We start from the raw sequence: 27,059 nt of genomic DNA on the forward strand, positions 1-27,059 counted from the left end.
ATATGAAAAAAGATACCGCTGATTATCAACGCGGGAATGAATGGCGCATTGTCCAAGTGCAAGTTGATCTTGGAGCTAAACTATTTGCTTTGGGTGAAAGCGCCATCTAGCGATCATTGTGTGTCAGCAGCAGCTTCCCATTCAAGCTCACACTGGCGCAGTGCTTCTAGTGTTAACGGAGACACTGCTCTGTCACGATTTTTTTTAAGCTAAAGTGCAGGTTAGTTTGTCTTATTTTTACTTTACAGCAGTGTTTCAGTTAGTGTGTCGCTCACTCGAGTGTCATTAGGAAAGTTTCTTGTTAATTTTCCTGATAAAACAGTGTTTCCATCAATGTGTGTGTGTGTGTGTGTGTGTGTGTGTGTAAAAAAAAAAAAAGACAGAAATGGTTACTGTGTAAGACAAGAAGAGGGAGAGGGGGGGTCTGATTTCACCTCTCCTCTTACCTTAGCTTTATACACACACACACACACACACACATAGACAGTGCGTGCACAATGGAAGCACTTGTCTGTCGCGGTTTATTTTTACTTTTTCAAAGGTAAAATTTTATTATGTTTTTATAATTTCTTATTTTACTTTATGTTTTGTATTAATTATTTTTTATGTATTTATTTTTTTAGGCTGTGGAATGAATAATTTGAGTTTCCATCATTTCTTATGACTTTGATTTTCGAGTGTTTTGCAATATAAGCACGCCTCTGGAACGACTTATGTTCGTAATCCAGGGTTTCACTGTAATCCTTAGGCACCCTATAGTGCTTGGGCCCTAAATGAAGGTGCAAGCAATGATGACCGGGCCCAAGAACCCTGCACCATCGCACTGTATTTTATGTTTCTTACATTTTCAACTGTTTAATTTTGATTCTAAATCAAATTTTAAGTAGTTTTATTTTTTATTTTAAATTTAATTTAAATAATTTAACTTTAAATAAGTTTTAGTGCTATTATTTTTTATTTCTTCTTATGATTACAATAATTTTTCTCTTTTATGTAAAGCACTTTAAATTACCATTGTTTATGAAATTTGCTATACAAATAAACTTTAATTGCCTTGCCTTGTGTGTGTTAAGACCTACAAAAAGTGTAAGTGTAAGAGTGTTAACATTTGTAATGTGTGTGTATGTACAGTATGTGTGTATGTGTGTGATGTTTGAGTGGGAAAAAAGGTGATTTTTTATAATTTTTTTAATAATCCTTGGAAAAGGATTTATATTTTTATTATTATGATTATTATCGAGAATGACATCATATTAAAAGAAAAATATATTTTGTATTTAATCAGGAAATCATTAGTATTATAAGGATTTAAATATGTAAAAAACTATTTCATGGCTTGAATTTCACAAGTAAATCACAAAAAAAAATTACAATTACAATATTTACAATTCAGGTATAACAATTTAATTATATAATGAACTAATAAATAGAAAATATACAGTAAAGGCAAACGTAAAAATATGTTGTTAAATAAATAATAATAATAAACAGAGTAAACCAAAAAATAAACAGACAAAAAAATAACTAAAAAAAGAGAAAAGTAGAGAACATGAACTAACTCAATAACAAAAAAAACAAAAAATTCTGTAATTTTTTTTGCTAAAATACCCCTTTGATCTGACGAAGAAAGAAAAAAAAAGATAAAGAGCTTGGACCAGATCGACCTGATCTTCTAATTAAGCAGCAGTCAAGTGATCACAGCCAAGCTTACACTTGATGCTTTTTCATCAGTTCTGATGACTACTGTATTTACAGACGATTATTAAAAGTTGTAATTTTGTTTGACCCAACCACAACCGCCCCCCCCCCCAAAAAAAAATAAAATAAAAAAAAAATAACATAAATAAATAAATAAATAAAAATCACTGGGCCTGATAGCTCAGTTCTTAGTGTACTAAGCACAAACTCTCCCTCGCTCTCTTATAAATCTTTGGTCCCATCATCAAGGCCCAGAGAGGATATACAGTAGTTTTTGTTTTAATTTCCAGAGCCACAGTCAGACTGGCCAACAATCCACCCTCCTTGAAACTTAAATATTTCTTTGGAACTGTCATTTCTAGGCATGGTGAGTGGATCTATTTCAATATGAAAAAAGCAAACAAATATTAAGCATAATAATAGTAACACATTTTGTGTACATTTCATCATAAACCTAGAAATGTGTATTTACCTACTGCATATCTGTGTTGCAGTAGTTCCTTATTTCTAATGGTATGATTGACAAAAACATGTTCCTTTAAAACTCCTGCTTTAAATACTATTAAGATCCAAACAAGAGAGAGAGATAGAGGAGCTTTTTCCCCTGCTCCACACAGCCGGCAACATGACACCCTGGGCGGATCCCATGTCTCCAATATCTGAATCTACATCTTTGAACAGCATCCTCATTTGAGTCATACAGTTATGCTGGTTCAACATAAACGAAACGGATCTGCGGTTGTCTGGACTGAGGGCGTGTTTATTTCCCTTTGTGTATTTGAAGATTTGCAGATACTCTACAGATCTCTGTGTGGAGTTTTTTTTTAGCATCTGAGTTTTTTCTTATCAGCAAAGATCTGGTTTTCCACATTACTTTTACAAACTGATCCAGGACGTGTAACCTGCTTTCATTTGTGTTTAGTAAAATGGCAGAGGCTAAATTTTTAGGACTCAGTTGTCCAATCTGTCTGGATTTATTTAAGGATCCAGTAGCAATTTCATGTGGACACAGTTTCTGTATGGAGTGTATTAATGGATGCTGGGATCAGGAGGATCAGAAACGAATCTATAGCTGTCCTCAGTGTAGACAAACCTTCACTCCAAGACCTGTTGTGAGTAAAAACACTGTTCTGGCTGAAATAATGGAAACCCTGAAGAAGACAAGACTACGAGCTACACCTCCTGCTCAGTGTTCTGCTGGACCTGAAGATGTGGAGTGTGATTCCTGCATTGAGAGAAAACACAAAGCCATCAAGTCCTGTCTGGTGTGTCTGGCCTCTTTCTGTGAAACTCACCTCCAGCCTCACTATAAATCTCCTGCCTTCAAGAGGCACAAGCTGGTGGAAGCCTCCAGACGACTCCAGGAGCAGATCTGCTCTCAGCATGACAAACTGCTGGAGGTTTACTGTCGTACTGACCGGAAGTGTATCTGCATGTTGTGTATGTTAGATGAACATAAAGGACACGCTACAGTATCAGCTGCAGCAGGACGAACTGAGAAACAGGTAACAATATATTACTCTGGTTTAGGTTGACTGTTCTTAAGTTTGAATGATTATGATGCTGACAAGGATAGACCATTGACTAAGGGATTCATTGCTTTAATTTTACATCTATATTAATAAAAGAACGGTTTTGTCTTTGCATTGGTCAAGTTCTTTCAATGATATAATAATTAATGATTTCATACATGACTGTATGTCTGTCTAGCTAGATTCTATCACAGCATCAGGCAAAACTGCCAAAACAGAATATAATAAAACTTTGCCAGCCTTTGGGTATATGCTTGAGGTAAAACTTTTTTTATATTATATTATATACAGTGGAACCTCGAATTACGAGTAACGCGGTTTACGAGTGTTCCGCAAGACGAGCAACTATTTTTAATAATTTTTGACTTGAAAAACGAGCATTGTTTTAGTTTACGAGCACCGTTGCATGTGCATGTTTCACGCATGCACTTCTTGTTTTAACACCGCGCGTCACGTCATCACAAGTGAGCCAACGTTTTTTTTCTCTCTTGCAGCGGGATTGTAGGTAATCGTCTCTCCTGCTGTGTGAATACACACACACACACATTAAAGGAGAGACTGTTTTTAAAACCGTTAAAAAATTAGCAAGGAACATCGCTAGTCACACTCGCGTGAGCGCATACTAACGGAGTTACTACTGTAAAGTAAAACAACAACAACAACAACAACAACAAAAAACTAATTTAACAGCTCCTCACCATTGAAAACAGTCGCCACAGAGAAGAGTTTGTGTGTTTGTTGGGCAACCTGAGAGGAGGGGAGCTGTAAAGCCGAGACCTATCGTCTCCCCTGCTGGGTCTTAGTGCTTGCAGTGTTTTTAAGTGTGTGTGTGTGTGTGTGTGTGTCTGTGTAAGGCAGAAAGTTTGTGTGTTTGTTTGGCAACCTGAGAGAAAGGGGCTTTAAATGCGAGCTAGCCCCGCTTCAGCTCCCCCTTCTCTAAGGTTGCCAAACAAACACACAAACTCCTCTCGATTGTTTTCAAAGGTTGTTGTTTTACTTTACAGCAGTGATCCTGTTAGTATGCGCGAGTGTAACAAGGGATGTTCCTTGCTAATTTTTAAACAGTTTTTTAAACAGTCTTAAAAACGGTGTGTGTGTGTGTGTGTGTGTGTGTGTGTGTGTTTACGCACATTTTACACACACACACCCTGCGTGCACAAACGGAAACACTTATCTGTTGGGATTTATTTTTAAATTTTTTTAAGGTAAAGTACAGGTTAATTTGTTTTATTTTTACTTTATATTTTGTATTAATTATTTTTATGTATTTCTTTTTTTGGGCTGTAGAACGAATAATTTAAGTTTCTATTATTTCCTACAGGAAAATTTAATTTGGTTTACGAGTGTTTTGGAAGACAAGCTTGCTCCCGGAACGAATTATTCTCGTAATCCGAGGTTTCACTGTAATACTGCGTACATGCATCAACTGTGGGTGCATCTTAATTTGACCGCTGGACAGAATTAATTTATCTGTATATCTCTCTATGTATCTGTATAGATTAGGGTTACCCTGACACTCGCATGCTATCATTATCTGCAAATGGGGTGTGCAGTCAACTTGCTGCCCATCAGGTCAAGTCAAGTAGTCATGACATGCCTAGTAAAAACTGCTCAGCTTAATGAAATCTAGAAGTGTAAAGAGTTTTACCTAGTACAGATCCATTTTTTAGGAGCAGCCTCCTAGCAAAACCTGCTTTATATTGACCTGCGTTTATAAAGCAGTCTGGTGAAAAATGATTAGCGCAAACATGAACGCATTTAGGTAAATCGGTGGGGACGTTAGCTTTAAAAACTAAATTCAGCCACTGCGTCCTCAGATGTCGGTAGTACATGGCGACTGCTGTGTTCACTATTACACCCAACAACTGTACACCACAATCGCTTAGGCGACATTTTGCTCCAGCGGTGAAAAACAATGGCCGACAGCTTTTTCTCACTCTGAGCGGGTCTTTGCTAAAACACCAGTGTCAATCAACTAGTGTAGGAGCGGCCTCTTGTGGTGTGGCGTCACAGTGACAGGCATTTCACTGTGGCCTGATCGATTGGCCTGATTTCAGAAAGGGGCATGTTATTGTAATAAATGAAAAGAAAACCACTGGGCGGCTCTTTATCATCGTAGAGTGGTTGTGTACGCACTCTCCTAACACACAGTTCAGTCCAAACAGCTTTAAAAAGTGCATGTAGGCCTGTATGCCCCCTTTAACCACTGAGCTACCCCTGGCCCCAAATAGTTAGGGCCTAAGCTGACAACAGTGTATGACAAGCTTTTATAGTGTATAAAGTGTGCAAGTTGTGTGGTGCACCCGGGTGGCAATGGCGCAATGTGCTTTGCTCGCAGTTGTACACTGTATATATTTATATCTATATATTATAGATATATAATATTATAATATATAGTACTATTCTAGATTTATAATATTTATATATATATTTTTCAACAATCCAGGTTTTTTTTGGGGTCTTAACAAATTCAAATTCAAATTCAAATTTTATTTGTCACATACACAAACATACACAGTACAAAATGTAGTGAAATGCATTATACGACTGCCATTGACCCTAAAAGAGAGTTAAATTTTACAAGTAAGAAATAAATATGAATAAAAGAAATACGATAGAAATTAAATTAAAAAATTAAATTAAACTAGGAAAAATAGAACTAAAAATAAAAATAGAAATGTGCTAGGAAAAAAATAGAAATAGAAATAAAAATAGAAATAGAAATATGATGTACAAAATAGAAATATACTGTGCAAATTGAAATATACTGTACGGTAACATGCCATTGAAATATACTGTACGGTAACTATACTGTAACATGCCTAAAAACTCATGAAAATTGGCACACAGGTTGGAATCTGCTGGCAGGAGGATGTCTGCACGTCTGAGTCTGCGTGGCTTAGGGCCTTAACAGGAGATTTTGCTGCATAACTTATACACACTTGCACGCATAAATGTCAAACTGGGTACACCTTTAGATCTTATTGAGCTAAACTATTTTCCCTTTGCATGTCCTTGTCTCAACTCAATACAAGTTCAGATGTTTTGGGTTATTTGCAAAATGCTCATTCATGACATCAGCACTATTACAGTAAATACACACATTACACATCCTACATACACACACACACACACACACACACATGCGCATACCATACACACACACACACACACACACACATGCTATATACACTAAACACACACACGTACTCTACACACATTACACACACACACACACACATACAATACATCCTACACACATATCCTACACATACAAGTACAGTATAAGTCACATAACCATTGTGTAATCGTTTGTAGAACCCTGTCACAACATTGCTTCAGAGATTTGCAGCAACACAAAAAAATGATCAAAACATTTATAGTTATAAAAATTCCAATGTTATTTACTTTAGCCTAAGCAAGCAACATAGCAACACAGATTTATACACATATGTGTCATACTAGCCTACTTTATTACATACATAATATCATACTCAAAAGGTGAAAACATACAGTGCTGTAAACTTGTATTTGCCCCTTACTTTTCTTGCCATATTTGTCACACTTAAATGATTCAGATGTTTAAATGTTGGTATGCTGTTGTTTTTATAAATGATGAGTCAGTTTTACCCCAGATGTAACAGGATGCACACCTTTCATAAAGTTTAAGTTTTGTCTGATCAGTCCCCAGACTATTTGCCCTAAACTCTTGGGGATAGTCAAGATGTTTTTAGCAAATGTGAGACAAGCCTTTGTGTTCTTTGTGTCAGCAGTGGCTTTCACCATGTAACTCTCCCTTGGATGCCATTTCTTCCCAGTCTCTTACTTATTGTTGAATCATGAACACTGATCTTAACTGAGGCAAGTGAGGCCTGCAGTTATTTAGGTGTTGTTCTGGGTTCTTATATAGGCTCCGGGATGATTGTTGTGGTTTTGGAGTAATGCTGGTGTGATCATGGTTCCATCAATTATGGCAAGTTGTGCTGGTCCTGAAGCTGCAAAAGACCATCACACTTACACCACCATGTTTGACTGTTACAGTTTTTGCCCGTTGCTTGAACACTATAAACCCATGCTTAGACTAAAGTAACACAACTTGAAGCTTTTGTTACCATACCTCAAACACATGTACCCATACCTTAAACAAAAGCGCTGCTTTGCACTCTAGTTGCAATTATGCAACACACTTACTCCTTTATGCAACACACATGGTCCTGCATACTACAGTCTATTTCATACATAAGGCACTTCGTTAAAAAATGAAATCTCAGGGTGCCATTTGGAAAACACATGTATCCAAAATACAAAACACATCGGGTAATTGCAACCACTCAAATACACACCTGAAGGCACTTACTTGCAAAACTGAACACCAATTAGCCAACTATAAAATGTGAGCCTCACCACCATCAGACGCATCTTGGGAAAACACAGCATCACCATGAAGCAGCTTTACAGAGTCCGATTTGAGAGGAACAGTGACAGGGTCAAAGGACTTCGAGCTGAATATATAAGGGTAAGTGTAACTGTCCTTTACATTTGCAATACAGTTATACCATATCAGTACCACATGGATCCATTCTGAGAGCTACAGAGGTACCTGTGTGATGGGGTGAGGGTTCTGTATGTGTAGCACTGTAGTACAGTAATATGTTTTCTTTTTTTTTATAGAGAATCTTGGCCATGGATGGAGCTGCACAGCCTCATGAATTAATTTTCATTGATGAAGCTGGATTCGACCTGTTCAAAACAAGACAACGTGGTCGTAATATAATTGGCCAAAGGGCAATTGTGCACGTCCCAGGGCAGCGCGGGGGAAATATCACATTGTGTGCCGCCATAAGCCTTCGAGGGCTTCTGCATCATCATGCAAAACTAGGTCCATACAATAGCCAACATATACTTACATTTCTAGATGCTCTCCATAATATAGTTGTACAGAACAGACCAGATCAGCCCAGGTTTGTGGTGATATGGGATAATGTCAGTTTCCATCGGGCTGCTCTGGTCCAAGCCTGGTTCTCCAACCACAATCAATTTGAAGTGGTATACTTGCCCCCTTACTCACCATTTTTAAACCCTATAGAGGAATTTGTTTTGGCTTGGAGATGGCGTGTATATGACCGCCAACCACATGCCCGCATGCCTCCTCTGCAGGCAATGGAACAGGCCCTGCGGCGACATTTAGGTGACAGCAATCCATGGATGGTTTCGACATGCAAGAGGATATTTTCCCCGGTGCCTAGCGGGAAAAGACATTGCTTGCGATGTCGATGAGGTCCTGTGGCCAGACCCCAACAGACGGCGAGATCCATGAGCCCACGTATGCACAATTGTTATGATTTTTTGTGTTTACAGTATAGTGTTTTTTCTATTACTGTATTATGTTTTTTCTTTTTTTTTTGCTTTATCTGAATTCATGGTGCTGCAATGTACAGTGCTACAATGTACAATATTGAGTAGGCCTATTTGCTTTTTTGGTTGTTTGAAAATGTGTCTCCTGAAAATATGCCTTTTGAATAAACAATGAAAATCAAAGACTGCAGTGTTTTATATAAAGTAGACTAGTGTGTTTCGCCTGATCTGAAAGTGTTTGCATATGATGCAAGTATGTGTCATTTTGTCAACAGAGTTACATTTTGACAAAGGAATGTTAGGTTTTGATAGCAGAGTTTAGGTTTTGAGAGTAGAGTTTCAATTTGGCACAGATGTGAATGGTATATTTCCCAGTATTGTGTCATGTTTACTTGTGTTTAGAGTTTTGGTACAATGAGTGAAGTTTTGCTAAATGTGTTCAAGCAACGGTTGTGTTCAATGCAAAAACTGTAGTATGAGGTTCTTTTCATGAAACACTGTGTTAGTTTTTAGCCTAGATGTAATGGGAAATACACCTCCCAAAAAGTGAATCTTTTCTCTGGTCAAAATATATGCCCAAAAGTCTTGGCGTTCCTTATGAGTTCCTGGATAAGTCGTTGTTGTGCTTTTGGGGTAATTTTGGTAGGCTGGCCTCTCCTGGGAAGGTTCACCACTGTTCCAAGTTTTCTCCATTGTGGATAATAGCTCTTACCATTGTTTGTCCCCAAAAAAATTTGTTGTAAATAAAAATAAAATCTTCTGGACTTGACAAGAGCATTAGATGATCAAGGAATCAGGAGACTCAGAGCCAGGGTTTAGCTGGAAAAGTTTTATTTTGCATGCATCCGTCAATATGTCAGCCTGGGCAATAAAATCCAAACATAAATAGCAAAACACCAATGTTATACATCGACCCAAGGCCAAGAAACATCATGTGAAAACTAAGTAAACAAGAGCACTTACTAAGTAAACAAGAACACTTATAAAGATCACGCTGACATAAATCCATTATTAATGATTGTGCCATATTCATATCAAATATTAAGGAAAATTAGAAATAAATCCCTCAATTCAGAAACCCTGACTTGGTAACCCTTTCCAGACATATACAAGTTAATTACTGTACTTTGTTTTACATCTGTTTTTGAATTTATTTATATTATGTTTCTGTTTTAGATCTTTTAGTGTATGTCACTTTGTTCTATTTAACAGGTTCTATTTAAGTGATTTCTTGATTCAACAGGTCTGGCAGTAATAAGGCCTGAGTGTAGCGAAGTTTAACTTAGCTTTCCAAAAATCACAGTACATTCATGATTTAGCAAGGGAACAATTACTTTTTCACATAGGGCCAGGTTAGTTTGGACAAGTTTTTCCTTAATAAAAAAAAAAATATTATTTAAAAATGAATTTTGTATTTACTCAAGTTGTTTGATGATCTTAATCATTTACAGTTTTTTCTGATTGCTTAAACAGTAATAATGATTCCTGTAGCACAATTTCTAAAATTATTAATAGTTGTAGAAAAACTATTCACTGAGTTTGCAAAATTAAAAGCACAAACACTGCTTTGCACACAGTTTGCACTTTTATAACACACAATTTGCAAATGTATAAATACAATCTAATCCACAGCACTCCTTTTGCAGAACTGTAAACACAACTCAGTACTTTACACACAATTTCCAAATTATCAGAACACTCCTAGTAAAACTATACACATTTATGGACATTTTTTACACTTTTTGTGTAACTGTTTGACCACACTGCACATGTGAAAACAGTTTTATATAATTAGTTCACTTTGCAATCAGCTTGAGCACTATAAATAAGCCACAGGTAAGCTTTCAATGTGGAGAACAATGGAGGGCAGACTGAGAAGAGTGAGAATTAGAGGAGGGCGAGGAAGAGGAAGAGGACGAGGACGTGAAGGAGCAGGTGGAAGAGGAGGAGGACAAAGACTAGGAGGTGAATTTAGAGGAAGAGGACAAGGAGGTGAAGAGGAAGGAGGAAGGATAAGAAGAATCAGAATTCCTGATGACATCAGAGCAACAATAGTAGACCATGTAATCAACCATGGAATGACCCTAAGGGAAGCTGGCCAACGGGTTCAGCCTAACCTCAGCCGCTACACTGTAGCAAGTATCATAAGGACATTTCGAAATGAGAATCGGTTAGTACAGTTACTTCATACTACAGTAAGTTTTCTAGTAGCACCATACCCTAATGAAAAACAATACAGTACTTGACATGTAAAAACTGAATTTGTTACTTTACAGAGTTGCTAGAAATCCAGCATCTGGGGGCAGACAAAGAATGTTCACTGAAGAACAAGAGACTCATATAGTCAATATGGTGTTGGCCAATAATTCCATTAGGCTGCGAGAAATACAGCAGCGCATAATAGAGGATACCATCACATTCCAAAACATAAACAACGTGAGCATCTCTGCATTATCTCGTGTACTGGCACGAAATAGAATAAGAATGAAACAAATTTACAGAGTCCCTTTTGAAAGAAACAGTGAGCGCATAAAACAACTGCGATATGAATATGTTCAGGTAAGCTATAATATCATTGGTACTGAATGTGGAAGTCCATCCTGTAGTGCTGTGTATGAACCTGCTGTGCTGTATTTGTTTTGTCTTTTCCAGAGAGTGATAGAGCTAGAGGCAGATGCCATGGGTCATGAACTGATTTATGTAGATGAGGCAGGTTTTAACCTAACTAAAACAAGGAGACGTGGCAGGAACCTTATTGGACAACGTGCTATAATCAATGTGCCAGGACAGCGTGGTGGTAATATAACTATGTGTGCAGCTATGAGTCAAAATGGTGTTGTGCACCATCATGCAATCCTGGGCCCATATAACACTGCACACATTATTACATTCCTGGATACCCTATATCATACACTCACTAATGTTCAGAGAGCAGAGCAGATGAGATATGTTATCATATGGGACAATGTTAGCTTCCATAGGGCTGCTTTGGTCCGCAACTGGTTCACAGATCACCAACTCTTTACTGTACTAAACCTCCCCCCATATTCTCCATTCCTGAATCCAATCGAAGAATTCTTCTCTGCCTGGCGCTGGAAGGTCTATGACCGTCATCCCCATCAGCGCATGGCTCTTTTACAGGCAATGGAAGAGGCATGTGAGGATATTGACCAGGCATCATGTCAGGCCTGGATACGGCACTCAAGAAGATATTTTCCACGGTGCCTTGGACAAGAAGACATTGCTTGTGATGTCGATGAAATTCTGTGGCCGGACCCAGAAAGACGACATGATTGATATTTTTTCTCTCTCTCTCTTTCAGTGAAATTGTATGTTTTTTTGTGCTTCGTTTTAATATGTATGAATAAACATTCATACTTACAGTAAGTAAAATTTGAATCCTTGTGTGTTTGTATGACAAAATTATGTCAAAAGTATTACTTCAAATTCACCTACCTTGTGCACAGAGAAAGCAAAAGCCAGATGTGTTTTTTATTTATACCATCAGTGTGTAGTTGGCACTTTGTGTGCTTATAAATATGATGGTTAGTGTTAACTGTTTGGTACAAAAATACCATTTTTACAAAGGTTTGTAGAGTTAAACAAGATGTATACTCTTTTGCAAGAGAACTAAAATGTTTTGATAATTGGGTGAAAGGTTTACTTATTTTTGTGTAGAGTTTTGCAAAAATAGCCAATAGTTACAAAAAGTGTGCTTAAGCAATCAGAAAAAACTGTAAGTGTGACAAATATGAAAAATGTTAGGACGAGAGCAAATACTTTTTCATAGCACTGTAACTGCATAGGTATATCTTTCACCCTTTTGCCCCCCCCCCTTTCCTAAATTGGGTGCCTGGAAATTATGCAGTACAGTTTATATTCACAGTATTATGAACGGTCTCTGTACAATTATTTGTTTTCGACTATCTGGAAACACTGCATATAACTTAGTTGGAGACCTTTTCACTCCAGTCCCTTGCTTCGATCGCAAACTAGAATTAGGGCTCTAACAAGGCCAACTGATCCACATGCAAAGTACTTCTTCTAGACTGACCCTGATGAACAAACGCACAGAAAACGAAATTCTTTCTCAGCGCAGATGCACATTTTAAAACTACTGCTGCTGCTTTTTTTGCATCCATGTTTTTGTTTACAAACCCTATTCCAAATAAGTTGGGACACTGTACAAATTGTGAATAAAAACAGAATGCAATGATGTGGAAGTTTTAAATTTTAATATTTTATTCAGAATACAACATAGATGACATATCAAATGTTTACAGTTTTTTCTGATTGCTTAAGCACATTTTTTGTAACTATTGGCTATTTTTGCAAAACTCTACACACAAATAAGTAAACCTTTCACCCAATTATCAAAACATTTTAGTTCTCTTGCAAAAGAGTATACATCTTGTTTAACTCTACAAACCTTTGTAAAAATGGTATTTTTGTACCAAACAGTTAACACTAACCATCATATTTATAAGCACACAAAGTGCCAACTACACACTGATGGTATAAATAAAAAACACATCTGGCTTTTGCTTTCTCTGTGCACAAGGTAGGTGAATTTGAAGTAATACTTTTGACATAATTTTGTCATACAAACACACAAGGATTCAAATTTTACTTACTGTAAGTATGAATGTTTATTCATACATATCAAAACGAAGCACAAAAAAACATACAATTTCACTGAAAGAGAGAGAGAGAAAAAATATCAATCATGTCGTCTTTCTGGGTCCGGCCACAGAATTTCATCGACATCACAAGCAATGTCTTCTTGTCCAAGGCACCGTGGAAAATATCTTCTTGAGTGCCGTATCCAGGCCTGACATGATGCCTGGTCAATATCCTCACATGCCTCTTCCATTGCCTGTAAAAGAGCCATGCGCTGATGGGGATGACGGTCATAGACCTTCCAGCGCCAGGCAGAGAAGAATTCTTCGATTGGATTCAGGAATGGAGAATATGGGGGGAGGTTTAGTACAGTAAAGAGTTGGTGATCTGTGAACCAGTTGCGGACCAAAGCAGCCCTATGGAAGCTAACATTGTCCCATATGATAACATATCTCATCTGCTCTGCTCTCTGAACATTAGTGAGTGTATGATATAGGGTATCCAGGAATGTAATAATGTGTGCAGTGTTATATGGGCCCAGGATTGCATGATGGTGCACAACACCATTTTGACTCATAGCTGCACACATAGTTATATTACCACCACGCTGTCCTGGCACATTGATTATAGCACGTTGTCCAATAAGGTTCCTGCCACGTCTCCTTGTTTTAGTTAGGTTAAAACCTGCCTCATCTACATAAATCAGTTCATGACCCATGGCATCTGCCTCTAGCTCCATCACTCTCTGGAAAAGACAAAACAAATGCAGCACAGCAGGTTCATACACAGCACTACAGGATGGACTTCCACATTCAGTACCAATGATATTATAGCTTACCTGAACATATTCATATCGCAGTTGTTTTATGCGCTCACTGTTTCTTTCAAAAGGGACTCTGTAAATTTGTTTCATTCTTATTCTATTTCGTGCCAGTACACGAGATAATGCAGAGATGCTCACGTTGTTTATGTTTTGGAATGTGATGGTATCCTCTATTATGCGCTGCTGTATTTCTCGCAGCCTAATGGAATTATTGGCCAACACCATATTGACTATATGAGTCTCTTGTTCTTCAGTGAACATTCTTTGTCTGCCCCCAGATGCTGGATTTCTAGCAACTCTGTAAAGTAACAAATTCAGTTTTTACATGTCAAGTACTGTATTGTTTTTCATTAGGGTATGGTGCTACTAGAAAACTTACTGTAGTATGAAGTAACTGTACTAACCGATTCTCATTTCGAAATGTCCTTATGATACTTGCTACAGTGTAGCGGCTGAGGTTAGGCTGAACCCGTTGGCCAGCTTCCCTTAGGGTCATTCCATGGTTGATTACATGGTCTACTATTGTTGCTCTGATGTCATCAGGAATTCTGATTCTTCTTATCCTTCCTCCTTCCTCTTCACCTCCTTGTCCTCTTCCTCTAAATTCACCTCCTAGTCTTTGTCCTCCTCCTCTTCCACCTGCTCCTTCACGTCCTCGTCCTCTTCCTCTTCCTCGCCCTCCTCTAATTCTCACTCTTCTCAGTCTGCCCTCCATTGTTCTCCACATTGAAAGCTTACCTGTGGCTTATTTATAGTGCTCAAGCTGATTGCAAAGTGAACTAATTATATAAAACTGTTTTCACATGTGCAGTGTGGTCAAACAGTTACACAAAAAGTGTAAAAAATGTCCATAAATGTGTATAGTTTTACTAGGAGTGTTCTGATAATTTGGAAATTGTGTGTAAAGTACTGAGTTGTGTTTACAGTTCTGCAAAAGGAGTGCTGTGGATTAGATTGTATTTATACATTTGCAAATTGTGTGTTATAAAAGTGCAAACTGTGTGCAAAGCAGTGTTTGTGCTTTTAATTTTGCAAACTCAGTGAATAGTTTTTCTACAACTATTAATAATTTTAGAAATTGTGCTACAGGAATCATTATTACTGTTTAAGCAATCAGAAAAAACTGTAAACTGAGAAAGTATATCATTTTAAGGGAAAAATAAGCTGATTTAAAATTTCATGGCATCAACACATATCCAAAAAGTTGGGACAAGACCATGTTTATTACTGTGTGAAATCCCCTCTTTTTTATAATCTTATAAAAACGTCTGGGGACTGAGGAGACGAGTTGCTCAAGTTTAAAATAGGAATGTTGTCCCATTCTTGTCTAATACAGGCTTCTAGTTGTTCAACTGTCTTAGGTCTTCTTTGTTGCATCTTCCTCTTTATGATGCACCAAATGTTTTCTATGGGTGAAAGATCTGGATTGCAGGCTGGCCATTTCAGTACCCGGATCCTTCTCCGAACGCAGCCATGATGTAGTAATTGATGCAGTATGTGGTCTGGCATTGTCATGTTGGAAAATGCAGGGTCTTTCCTGAAAGAGATGACATCTGGATGGGAGCATATGTTGTTCTAGAACTTGGATATACCTTTCAGCATTGATGGTGCCTTTCCAGATGTGTAAGCTGCCAATGCCACATGCACTCATGTAACCCCATACCATCAGAGATGCAGGCTTCTGAACTGAACGCTGATAAAAACTTGGGTTGTCCTTGTCCTCTTTAGTCCAGATGACATGGCGTCCCAGTTTCCCACTCTGAGAGGCTCTTTTTATACCCAATTATGTTGCCAATTGACCTAATAAGTTGCAAATCTGTCCTCCAGCTGACTCTTATATGTACATACATTTAACTTTTCCGGCCTCTTATTGCTACATGTCCTAACTTGAAACTTTGGATCATGAAATCCAAAATGAGCCAATATTTGGCATGACATTTCAACCTTTCAACATTTGATATGTTATCTATATTCTGTTTTGAATGAAATACTGAAATTTGGATCTTCCACTTCACTGCATTCTGTTTTTATTCACAATTTGTACAGTGTCCCAACTTTTTTGGAATCAGGTTTGTATTTTTCTTCTACTTCTACTTTACATCTTAAAGGTTAATCTTTGTTAAGAGTGTTGTGGTGAGAATTTGGTATGTTGAGTTGGCCTTAGTTGGAGTGACATGTGTAGTTCATGATCCCTCATCTGGCACACTAATTAAAGGTGTGTTCGGTTGACATGATTAGGTCGATTAAAACAGACTCTTTTGTGGTTGTTCTGTTAGTGCAGTAAAACTGTGTGAATGCTGCCATCCGAACCTCAGTTTACACCAAGCAAGAGAACCGAGACCCCTTGAGAAGGTGGGTCTGGGGTTAAAGTCAGCTTCCAAACAAACTTTGGTGCAGTTCAACTGAAAAGTGCGAACTCAGCCTCAGGAGCATTCACCTCACTAATGTCATAATATATATTTTGTCCTTCTTACTTTCTTATAATAAATAGCCAAATTTGTTTAGGGATACAATTGTATAAGGGATTAGATTTTATTTAACAAGGAAATCAAAGTTAAGATAATACTACTTACCAAACTCGTTCTTAGAAGCTGCCCTCTAATCAAGGGAAAAAAGTTGTTTGATACTGTTGTGTGCGAGCATGAACTAAGCGAACACTCTGCAAGTGGACACGTATAACCTTAAATGATACGGGAAATAATACCAAAGTTCGCTTGTACTCACATTGGTCAAACATCATGGATGTGTTATGGGATATCCATACACCTATGGTCATATTCCACACAAAAATATGTTACTTTTACTGTATTTGTCTACTGGTTCTTGGATAAGTTTTTAATGGTTAATGAAGGGCCAAGCTCATTTAAACCATAAGTCAGCACCTAATCAATGCATGGTTTTTACTGGGTATCTAAAAGTGTAAACCTTTCACAGAATTGAATTTCCTGCATGTTATACAATTACACTCATGTACATTCTGTGCTTCATTAGACAGAGTTGTTATATGTACAGCGACAATGGCAGGAGAAAATCCAGGAGAGAGAGAAGGAGCTTCAGAATCTAACACAAGCTTTGGAGTCGAACAAGGTAAATTTTCTTTTTATGATCAGTCAGACTATTACCTGTTTGTTTGTTCGTCTGGGCACAATATCGCTGCAACTGACTGGGATTGCAGAAAAACAGGTATCTCTCTCTCTCTTTCTCTCTCTCTCTTTTCTGTCTCTTTTTCAGCAATCAGCACAGACAGCAGATAAGGAAACTGAGAGGATCTTTACTGAGCTGATCAAATTCATTAAGAGCAAACGCAGTGAGGTAACACTGCTGATCAGAGCTCAGGAGAAAGATGCAGTAACTCGTACTGAAGAGGTCATAATGCAGCTGGAGCAGCAGCTTGCAGAGTTGAGGATGAAAAATGCTGAACTCGATGAGCTTTCACACAGAGAAGATACCATTCATTATCTCCAGGTAAGGGTTCAGTCACACTCTGATGAAACCCATGGAGTTTCCACTGCATCCTAACATATAAAAAAATGCTCTCAATGCATCTTTCATGTTACTAATTTCTTATCATGCACATGATCTCAGACTCACTAGGCCTTATGAGATCAAACTGCACTGTAAAAAAAAAAAAAAAAGTCTTTTTACAAGTTAATTTTACAAAAAATGACTTTAAAATTTTATAGTAGTAAAAAAAAATCATAAAAATCTTTGTACAGATGTGGTCTTTAAAAACGCGCGTTTTCGGAAAAGGGATCCCACGACTTACCGCGAGTGCGCGCGGCAAGCTGTGAAAATGCCCTTCAATACCTGTAGGGGGCAGTCGTGTTTCAGTCTAAAGTATTGTGTGTCTACTGAAGCCGAAAAATGTTATGTCTCTTAGGCGCCCATTGACGGCAAGCGACAGAGCTCATAAACGTGTCAAGCTCAAACTGTTATGTATTTATTCATCATTTTCATTCAGAATTATTATTATTATTAGAAGTAGTTCTCCAAATTTATTATTATTGTAACGCACCCGCGCGTGTGCAAAAGGACTACAAAGATGTATGATGTTAGCCTATATTTACGCGTTTTCAAAGCAGATGGGTATTGGTGGCTCAGTGGTAGGTGATTCGCCCGCCATGCGGGAGACCCGGGTTCGATTCCCAGCCAGTGCTATTCGCTAAAATACCACGATATAGCCATTACATTATCAAGTTATGCTTCAGTACTAAATGCATGTTGGCAATTGAGAATTTTTTTTTCTTAAGCTATGAAACACATTAACACTCACCTCACAGTTGCTATAATTTAATGATTATCATAAGCAAAAAGTGTCAAACAAAGGATTCACATTTATTACATTTTCACCCAGAGCGGGATTCGAACCAGGGTCTCGACGATTTTATAGGATATACGGATATTATACAGATATTATTTAAGCAACGCCACACCACGTGAAAAGCGGCAAAAATGCTTCAATTTCATTGGCTGTCACTGAGTGTCAGCTATTCACGACTGGCCCCCGCGGAACACAGAATCCCCGGGCTTTGACTGCGCTTTCTCCATTCGTTATTACAGGGGCGGACTGGGACCAAAAAGTGGCCCTGGACTTCCTGGCCCACAGCAGCCCACACCATAATACATTGGCTCATTAATGTAGAGATACATTTTTAACACCAGTTACTAGTATAAAAATATAACACAATACAGAAATCAATGCTATTTAAACAAGTTATTTGAAGTATCACTGAACATATATTGGGTCAAAGAAACGAAAAAAAGAACATCAAGACAAACAACATATAAATCTATAAAGACAATATTTTAAAAGGAATGGCAATAAAACTGAACAGGTAAGCTGAAATAAAATCAGTAGCAGCAGTAGCTCACGCTAGTAAACTAGTTAATTATTTTAATTATTAGGGTAGTCAATATTAACACGAGATAATGCTGAGAAACATTATTTCAATTAATATTGACCACCATCATAATAACTAGCACAAGTTAGTGCTGCTACTAATTTTATTCTGTTTGATTGCCATTCTTTTTACTTGGCTCTGGTAGATCAGGGGAGACGTGTTGGTCATCATCAACATGTATTATGATGTGGGATGTGGTGCGCTGCTGGATCCAGCCTCACTGTCCCTGACCTGTTATAGGCAGAATCTGTTCATTTGAAGCATTTCACAGCATTTACCTCTAAAGCTTTTTCTTATTTTCGCGTAACCTTTTCTTCTTCCTGCTTTTCATTCATGGAAATTATTATTAATTTGCTCAGAAAATTCGCTGCATCGAGAAAGGATCAATATCTAAAAATTTAAAGATGCCCACGTGTGTGGACAAAGAATACAAAAGTGTATAATCTTTAATAAAGTTAATCTAATACAATATTGTTTCCAATGCTGAAGCAAACATGATTTTGTTTTAGTCTATTCATTGAATACAACGTGACAGCGCGCTCCGAGGTGAAGCGCACCCACAGTTACTGTAATCCCCCATCTCACCTTTACAACAGGTGTGAAGTCACCAAACCGGTTTCGCTGCTGGGGGAATTCACAGAATTGGGGGTTTTAAAACAAATTAACAAGACCGAGGGGGGGAGGGAGTCTCGCCTGCGGAGCAATTCAGTGTAGAACCGCCACTGCCTATTTTCCACCACATCACGTACTTCCCTGATCTCAGGCTAAACTCTGCGCTTTGCTTTTATAATGTGGAGCAAGCCCGAGATCATATTAACGTAGCATTCATCATTCAAAGTTATTCATATCAGTATATAGTAAGTGTGATTTGAAAAGTGCTATAACTCCACCTGCCACAGTTTCAGCCACTGGAACAATCTGACTACATGTGAAGTGCCATGAAAAAGTATTTGCCCCTTCCTATTTTTTTTCTTTGCATATTTGTCACACTTATATAGGTGGAATTTTACCTTTAGGTGAGAACGTATCGGTTAATATGTATAGGTGAGAACAGCTGATTCACACTTGGGGAGAGTGAATAATTTGCATTTGAATGTTGTCTGGCATTGTAAGCACACGCAGTGACACTAAAAGAACAATAGGATTAATAGGAATAGGAGGCACTAAGGAGGAGGATTTTCATTTAGACTATAAAAAAATTAACCTGCGTCTATTCTTAGGCGTGCCAGCTGCCACTTTTTAGTCTTATAATGCCCACATGACATGCTGGTACAGAGCTGGACATAGCTCATCCATGCCAATGATCCCGGGTTTTCACCCTGCGCTATAAAATACGAGTACGACGGCCATCCGCGGACAGCAGCTCCTGCCTCCGTCCGCTCGCGCTGGCTTTTCTTTGAAGTCTCTGGGGCGCGTTCCAATTGCCCCGTTTGCATGCCGCACTTCCGCGTTGTGTGCGCGCGTCTCACTCACACCGCGTAGTAAAATCCACTGTAAACCAACAAACCCCGAGTATTTTATAGCGCGGATGAACCCGGGATCATTAGCAAGGAGAGCTCTTCTTCACTATTCGTGCCTAATTCCGCAGCCCCGCTTCTTCGCATATCTGAAGGAGAGGCCGCCTAACTAGTGAGCGAGGAGCGATATTGATTTGGGCGCATGCCGTGACAGGCTAAAAAAAAACTATTGTCCTAAAAAATGTAACAGATGAGGACTCTGATTAATGTGCAAAAACTATATAATAAAACTATATAAGACTACATGCCTTTATAAGACTCAACTTTTATTTAAGCGCACTCACAATAACGAAAAAAACGTGATTTTATAAATGTTTGAAAGCAAATAAGCTGCGCTGTTCTGTATTGTTTTTGGTGAACTTGAGCGCGTCAGAAAATGAACGCAAACGTTTTTATAAATGTTCAGAGTCAGTCTGCTTGCTGTTTTCCCGACGCGTTCATAATCATTATTCTACTTCTGCCGGTGCGCTCTGGAAAACTCCATGCATGCGGCTGAGCGCTGATTAAAACTATGGAGTAAATTAAAGAGGAGAATCACGATGCCGAATCGAAGTCCTGAGCTCAAACCTCATTTAAATTAAATTAACAAATACTATAAGTAAAAAAAACAATAGCCCACGTTTAGAAACCGTTTATAAATTCTTTTCGACATGAGTTGGCCCGGTGTTGTGCGCCGGGAGATTTTCTGAAGCTCCTAAATCACTGGGGCTTTTTTTTTTTAAATAGATGCTATTGTTAATAACTGATGGAGGTTTGGGGCTGTATACACACACATTTTTGAGGGGTTTAAAACGAATTAGTCCGAGCAGACCTACATGAAAGGTGAGAAGTGAGTAACTGCGCGCGCTGTCGCGGTGTATATACTGTACAACACACGTTTATCAACCTACATAAAAACGCTGCCTTTAAAAAACGCTTTATAAAAACGCTGCCTTTTGTAAAGTGAAAGTACTTTACAAAAGACAAACTGCTTTATTTCAGTCATGAATTCACAATCACATCACATTCCAGCTATTATTTCCAGCCGTGGTTAAATAATGTATGAAATAATTATTAAATGCTGGACACAAACAGCAAATATGATGATTATTATAAAATGCCAGAAGAAGCTCGTGGTCATAAAATAATATTTACTTAATAATATAATATATATAGTTCATTCATGTCTTCTGATGATGTCGACACATTTTTTACGTTTTAAATAAGATATGTTGGCATATTCACGAATCAGGACATTCGCATAGTTAAGACTATCAGATAGCCTACTATCAGGAAATTAAATTAATTTCAACACCATGTAAACCGAGACATTTCCATGTCTTTTACTGTTTTGTCCCTGTTAAAACATTACAAAAATATGTAAGAAATTTATTAAGAATTTTAAAGCACGAATTTGGGCATCTCATTTCATCATTATGAAAAAAATATGAAGCACATATACACACATTTATCATGAAAGATCTGTTGTAAAGCAAAATAAAATTCATGTTTGCTTCAGCATTGGGAACAATATTGTTTTAGACTAAGTAATTATACACAATTCTTCGTTGTACAGTACTTGGTCCGGCGTGCGTTTAAATAAAGTCCTTCCATGCGCCATCTGGCGGATATTCAGTGAAGCACAACACATTTATTTAAATTCCCGAATGTTGCTTACGGCAAGTTGCGGCGCGCCGCGCGCTAAATTGAGGCATCCCGCGGGAAAACACACGCAGTCTTAATGACCACATCTGTAACATACTGTACAGACGTTATTTGTAAATTATTAAAGTTTACTGTTTTCTTAAGTATTATTTCAATACTGAATTTTTTTTCACATTTTTAACAGTAAAAATACTGTATCATTTTTACAGCAGCAGCTCCATGTCAAGGAAGACAATACTGTGTCCTTATCATTCCTGCCAAGTCATACAAGTTCTGTACTGCACTCGATTGTTTTTGACATATTTGCAACATGGCTCAATGTGATACGGGTGGTGTGTGGGGTGGATAACAGAAATGAGACCACACTTAAGTAAAGTGACATTGCTACAGTATATAGCAGTAATATTGGAGTTAAAGCAGATAATTGCATTGCTGCCTCAGAGCCAAAGGGGACTGGTTTGACCACGAGCTTAAGTATAGTGATAAAATAATGCTAACATTAGTGAGCATAAATGAGATACAGTACTTTGCAAACAAAAAAGGGCAGGGGTAACTCAGTGGTTAAGGCATTAAATTACTGATCGGAAGGTGCCAGGTTCAAACCCCAGTCCTGCAAAGTTGTCACTGTTGGGCCTTTAATCAAGGCACTTAACCCTCACCTGCTTAGATGTATAATGAGATAAAAATGTAATGCAATGTAATTGCTCTGGATAAGGGCATCTGCCATATGTAAAAAAGCTTGTGTGCATATTTGGGGATTTAGGCGTTACTGTATGCAAAAACATGAGCTGAGTGCATGAAAATTAGATATGCCCATGAGGATTTTGAAAAGCAAGACACTTGCATGCAACATCCCTCTGCTAGTTCGTGAGTAGATTTGATTTTGTCAGTCAGTGGGCGGTGTTTAGTCTGTCAGTGGGCAAGTTTTTGTCAATTTGCAAGCCCCATCATTTTTAAATAATTGATAAAATCCAGTCCAAGAGGGCCAGTGTTCAGCACTATTTGTAATTCACCCCCTCCCCCCATAACACAACTAAAAACCCTGGCAATTAACAGGTTAGTTAAATCAGCTTTGTGTGTGCAGAAACATTAAACACTTGCTTTCCAGGACTGGATGTGAACAACACTTATCTAGAATTACCCTTATCTAGTAGTTTCATTAATAATTAAGTGCTTTGGATATAGAAGATCTTATATTTAGAAATCCTAAATTTAGTATTAAAATATTTATACAAGTTTATATTTTCCTAAAGTGTGTATCCTTTTTTTTTTTTTTTTTGACTGTCACATTTAATGCACACTATTTACTGCATCTTCCTAGATTTTAGTTCCCTTTTTACAATTCTTTTAAATCTATTTGATTCTTTTTGTCTCTCTGTAGAGTTTTCAGTCTATTGTGACGCCACCTGGATATTCAGAATTACCTACCATTAAGGTTGATTCTTTCTACCCTTTCCAAGATGTAGTATCTCTGTTTCAAGAGCAGTTTGAGAAGATATTAAATGATGGTAAGACACAGCTACTCACGGTACATTATTCCGACATACAACTATCACAAAGAAAAATTTAACTTACTCTTTATTATGCTTTTAATGTTATATTATTTGGGAGTTACAAACAGTTTGTAAGTGCACTGTTCTTGATTAATTTACTCACTGTAGGTCAGTAGGCTCTAATGTTATTAATAAATCTAACTCTTACTCTATTAATAAATCATTAACTTATTCTAACTCATTCCCATTAGGGAGATTTAAGTAACTGTATAATAACAGGATATGGGAACAGAAACTTTTTTCTTTATTAGTATGCATACATTTCTTTTTATATTGGCAAATATAAATTTTGGCTTTTTCAAAAAATACATCCTTAAAACTTTTACTTAGAAAGATGTACTTTTTGCAGTATGTTCTCACAGCAACTTACAGTGTCAGAAACTAGATCAGCAATTACATTTGTCATACTCACTACACTTCAAATGGGTGGAGTGGTATAAAGATGTAGGTTGCAGTACATGCAATATAAACCATCATCTTGTGTACCCCGCCTTGTGTCCAAAGTGTCATGGGATAGGCTGGAGATTTTTGTGTAATTAAGACTTACGTTATTGACAAATTATATTAATAAATCAACATTTTAATATAAAAAATTATAATAGCACCACAAAACATTAACAGTTTAACATAATCAATTATATACAAGTAAACTACTGACAGGATCATGGGCACCCAATGCTCACCCCTGCCCATGGGGACCAAAGGCCAACCTGTCCCATCCAATCCTACAGAAAAGTCAATGCAGCACAAGTTGCCTGAAAAAAGTCAATCCATCATTGACTTTTTTCAGGCAACTTGTGCTGCATTGACTTTTCTGTAGGATTGGATGGGACAGGTTGGCCTTTGGTCACAATAGAAAGGCACAAGAACACCCACTTAACAGCAGCCTGCCACACATGAGGCCCAGCATACAAAAAGCCCAATGTCACCAACAAGGCGACATCCTGGTGCCAGACATTATGGCATCCGCACAGAGCGGAGTCATGCCCCAAGGTGCCAAAGCTGCCTCATATTTACAAAGGAAACCACAGTACTGGACAAAATGTTTTTGTAATATTATGGTTAATTGGTGTATATTATATTATACACTCAAAAAAATAACTTGTTGAATAAACATAATTAAATTATGGAAAGAATTTCCACCTGATTTAATGGCTTTCTTTCAGCATTAAGCAATTTTGTTGGCCCAACTTAATGTTTTTAGGTTCAGTCAAATTAATTTTATTAGGTTCATTTAACTTATTTACTACAGCTGCGTCCAACATAATTTAATACCTTTAACATAAATGAATAGCGTTGGTACAACACATTTTTCAGTTGTAAATTAAGTTGATCCAACTCAAGTAAATTTAAATTTCAAGCCCTGGTCAACAGAATTCTGAGAATGAAGGAAGCATAAGACAAACGGGATAAAACAGAGATTTTTATTTTACACCAGCAGCAATTTACAAATGAAGTCTCAATTTGAAAAGATGTACAAAAAACATAAAACACCACAAATAAGTATTAATCATAGATTTTTTTTTTTTTTACCACCAACAGAAACGTTTTGTACTTTATAACTGTTCGTTATGACTTTTAAATATGACCGTTAGAGACGGTTGGTCAGGAAACTCCTGAAGTCAGTTGCAGACAGGACACTTTCAGTCACAAACTCCTGTGAAAAAATACAGAGATAGATTCAATTAAAATTCATGATACTTAATTTATCAAATGAACAATATTTATACTTTCTTCCTCTCGCTTCACAACTCATGAGAACAGACCGAAACCAGAACCGAACCGCAGATTAAGCACGCGCATATAACCGTCGGTATTTTAAGTGGGATTAAAAATACAATAAATATCTTAAACCAAAATAACGTGACTAAACATCGCTAAACAGAAGGTGACATTTATGTTCAGTATTTGGTTTCTATTTAGAAAGACGGGAATTAATTCCTGCTTACCTTTTCCACACGCCCGCCAAACGTTTGTCTTCTCAACACGCTGTGTTCTCTTCTCGCGATATTTCCGGTTTTGCTATTTCCGGTTTTCATAGCGACAAGATCTCTTTGGTTTATCTCAACATGATTAAATCTTATAAATGGTTAGTTTTTGAATTTCATGTAAATACAACATAATTTATTTATGTTCATCTTGGAAACATGAAATTATTATGTACAAATCACATATTACATTTTAGTACATGTAACAGGTAGCCAGGTTCATTTTTTCGAGTGTATTATATTATATTATATTATATTATATATTAAGATGTTGGGTTGGCAGGCAAATCCCATTGTAAAACTCAAACAGAAGCAAATTCTACATGCTCCTATGGAAAATCCTTTATAGGGTCACCAGTGTGATTGTGATAGCAGTGAGTGAATTTGTAACTGTATAACCTGTTTCCTAGTGTCAATGGTCCTGATCTTGCCACCACAAAGCAAAGCGGAATGTCTGCAATGTGAGTCTTTTTTTCAATACACGCAGACACAGATACATAACCAAAAAGGTTTTCAGCTCATTATCGAGAAATTGCAAGTTCAAATTCTAAATGGGGAGGGGGACTCTCACTCTCACTTATCAATCACAGTAACAGTAGCCAATCATGGTCTTGCATGTTGAAGTGGAGCGAGGAGCAGTCTGAAGTGATTTGGTTGGCTGGCTTTATGTGCCTCTGAGAAAGCATGTGATAGCGTTTACTGTCTCTTGTTGAAAGCTCTTGTGTGATGGGGAGACCTTACTGGAGGGTGGGACCAGGTTTGAGAAAAATTCTGGGAACCAGCACTATAACAAATTGACAAAACTTTGTTTTCACCATCAGATTCCCATCAGCTCACATTGGATCCCAACACAGCACATCAACGCCTCCAACTGTCTGATTCGAATAGGACGGCAACTGACCGAGATGTCAAGTCACAGAATGATGAGTACAACTATAGTTATGGTTATAAACAAAGAAATGATCCAAAGAAGGATGAAAATCCAGAGAGCTTTAAAGATCACTCCCAGGTGTTGTGTATGGAGAGTGTGAGTGAACCCTGTTACTGGGAAGTGGAGTGGAGTGGTAATAAGGGGGTTTCTATTGCAGTGTCATATAAAGACATCAGCAGGAAGGGAAGTGGTTATGATTGTATATTTGGGCGCAATAATAAGTCCTGGAATTTGCAGTGCTCCTCTTCTAGTTTTTTATTCTCACACAACAATAAACCAACAAAGATCTCCATAGAGCCCACCCCCTCTAGAATAGGTGTCTTTGTGAATCCAAAGGCAGGCAGTCTGTATTTCTACAGCGTCTCTGACACGATAAAGCTCCTACACAGAGTTCACACCAAATTCACTCAGCCTCTTTACCCTGGGTTTGGGCTAAATAATTACTCAACTGTAAAACTTTGTTGTTTAAAATAGATACTTTTGGAGGATTAACTCTG

At 37.6% G+C, this 27,059-nt stretch overlaps 2 protein-coding genes across 3 annotated transcripts; one reads left to right on the top strand and one right to left on the bottom strand.

Annotated features, from left to right (window-relative positions):
• Positions 1–1,083: 1,083 nt before the first annotated feature.
• Positions 1,084–27,059, top strand: LOC128528099 (E3 ubiquitin/ISG15 ligase TRIM25-like). The gene is made up of 7 exons (XM_053500854.1): positions 1,084–1,100; positions 2,621–3,203; positions 17,020–17,115; positions 17,260–17,493; positions 23,472–23,598; positions 26,042–26,092; positions 26,453–27,059. Exons 2-7 carry the CDS (start codon positions 2,625–2,627, stop codon positions 27,034–27,036), a joined length of 1,671 nt encoding a protein of 556 aa, XP_053356829.1. The 5' UTR covers positions 1,084–1,100; positions 2,621–2,624; the 3' UTR covers positions 27,037–27,059.
• On the bottom strand, positions 12,959–15,146 carry LOC128528085 (uncharacterized). 2 transcript variants are annotated; one of them, XM_053500845.1, is made up of 3 exons: positions 14,433–15,146; positions 14,044–14,326; positions 12,959–13,950 (listed from the first exon to the last, which is right to left on the bottom strand). In XM_053500845.1, exons 1-3 carry the CDS (start codon positions 14,753–14,755, stop codon positions 13,306–13,308), a joined length of 1,251 nt encoding a protein of 416 aa, XP_053356820.1. In that variant the 5' UTR covers positions 14,756–15,146; the 3' UTR covers positions 12,959–13,305. The 2 variants fall into 2 exon arrangements, with proteins under 2 accessions (XP_053356820.1, XP_053356811.1); XM_053500836.1 differs by having other exon boundaries at positions 12,959–14,326.

The sequence above is a fragment of the Clarias gariepinus genome, chromosome 1, assembly GCF_024256425.1.
Source record: "Clarias gariepinus isolate MV-2021 ecotype Netherlands chromosome 1, CGAR_prim_01v2, whole genome shotgun sequence".
Classification (NCBI taxonomy): Eukaryota; Metazoa; Chordata; class Actinopteri; order Siluriformes; family Clariidae; genus Clarias; species Clarias gariepinus.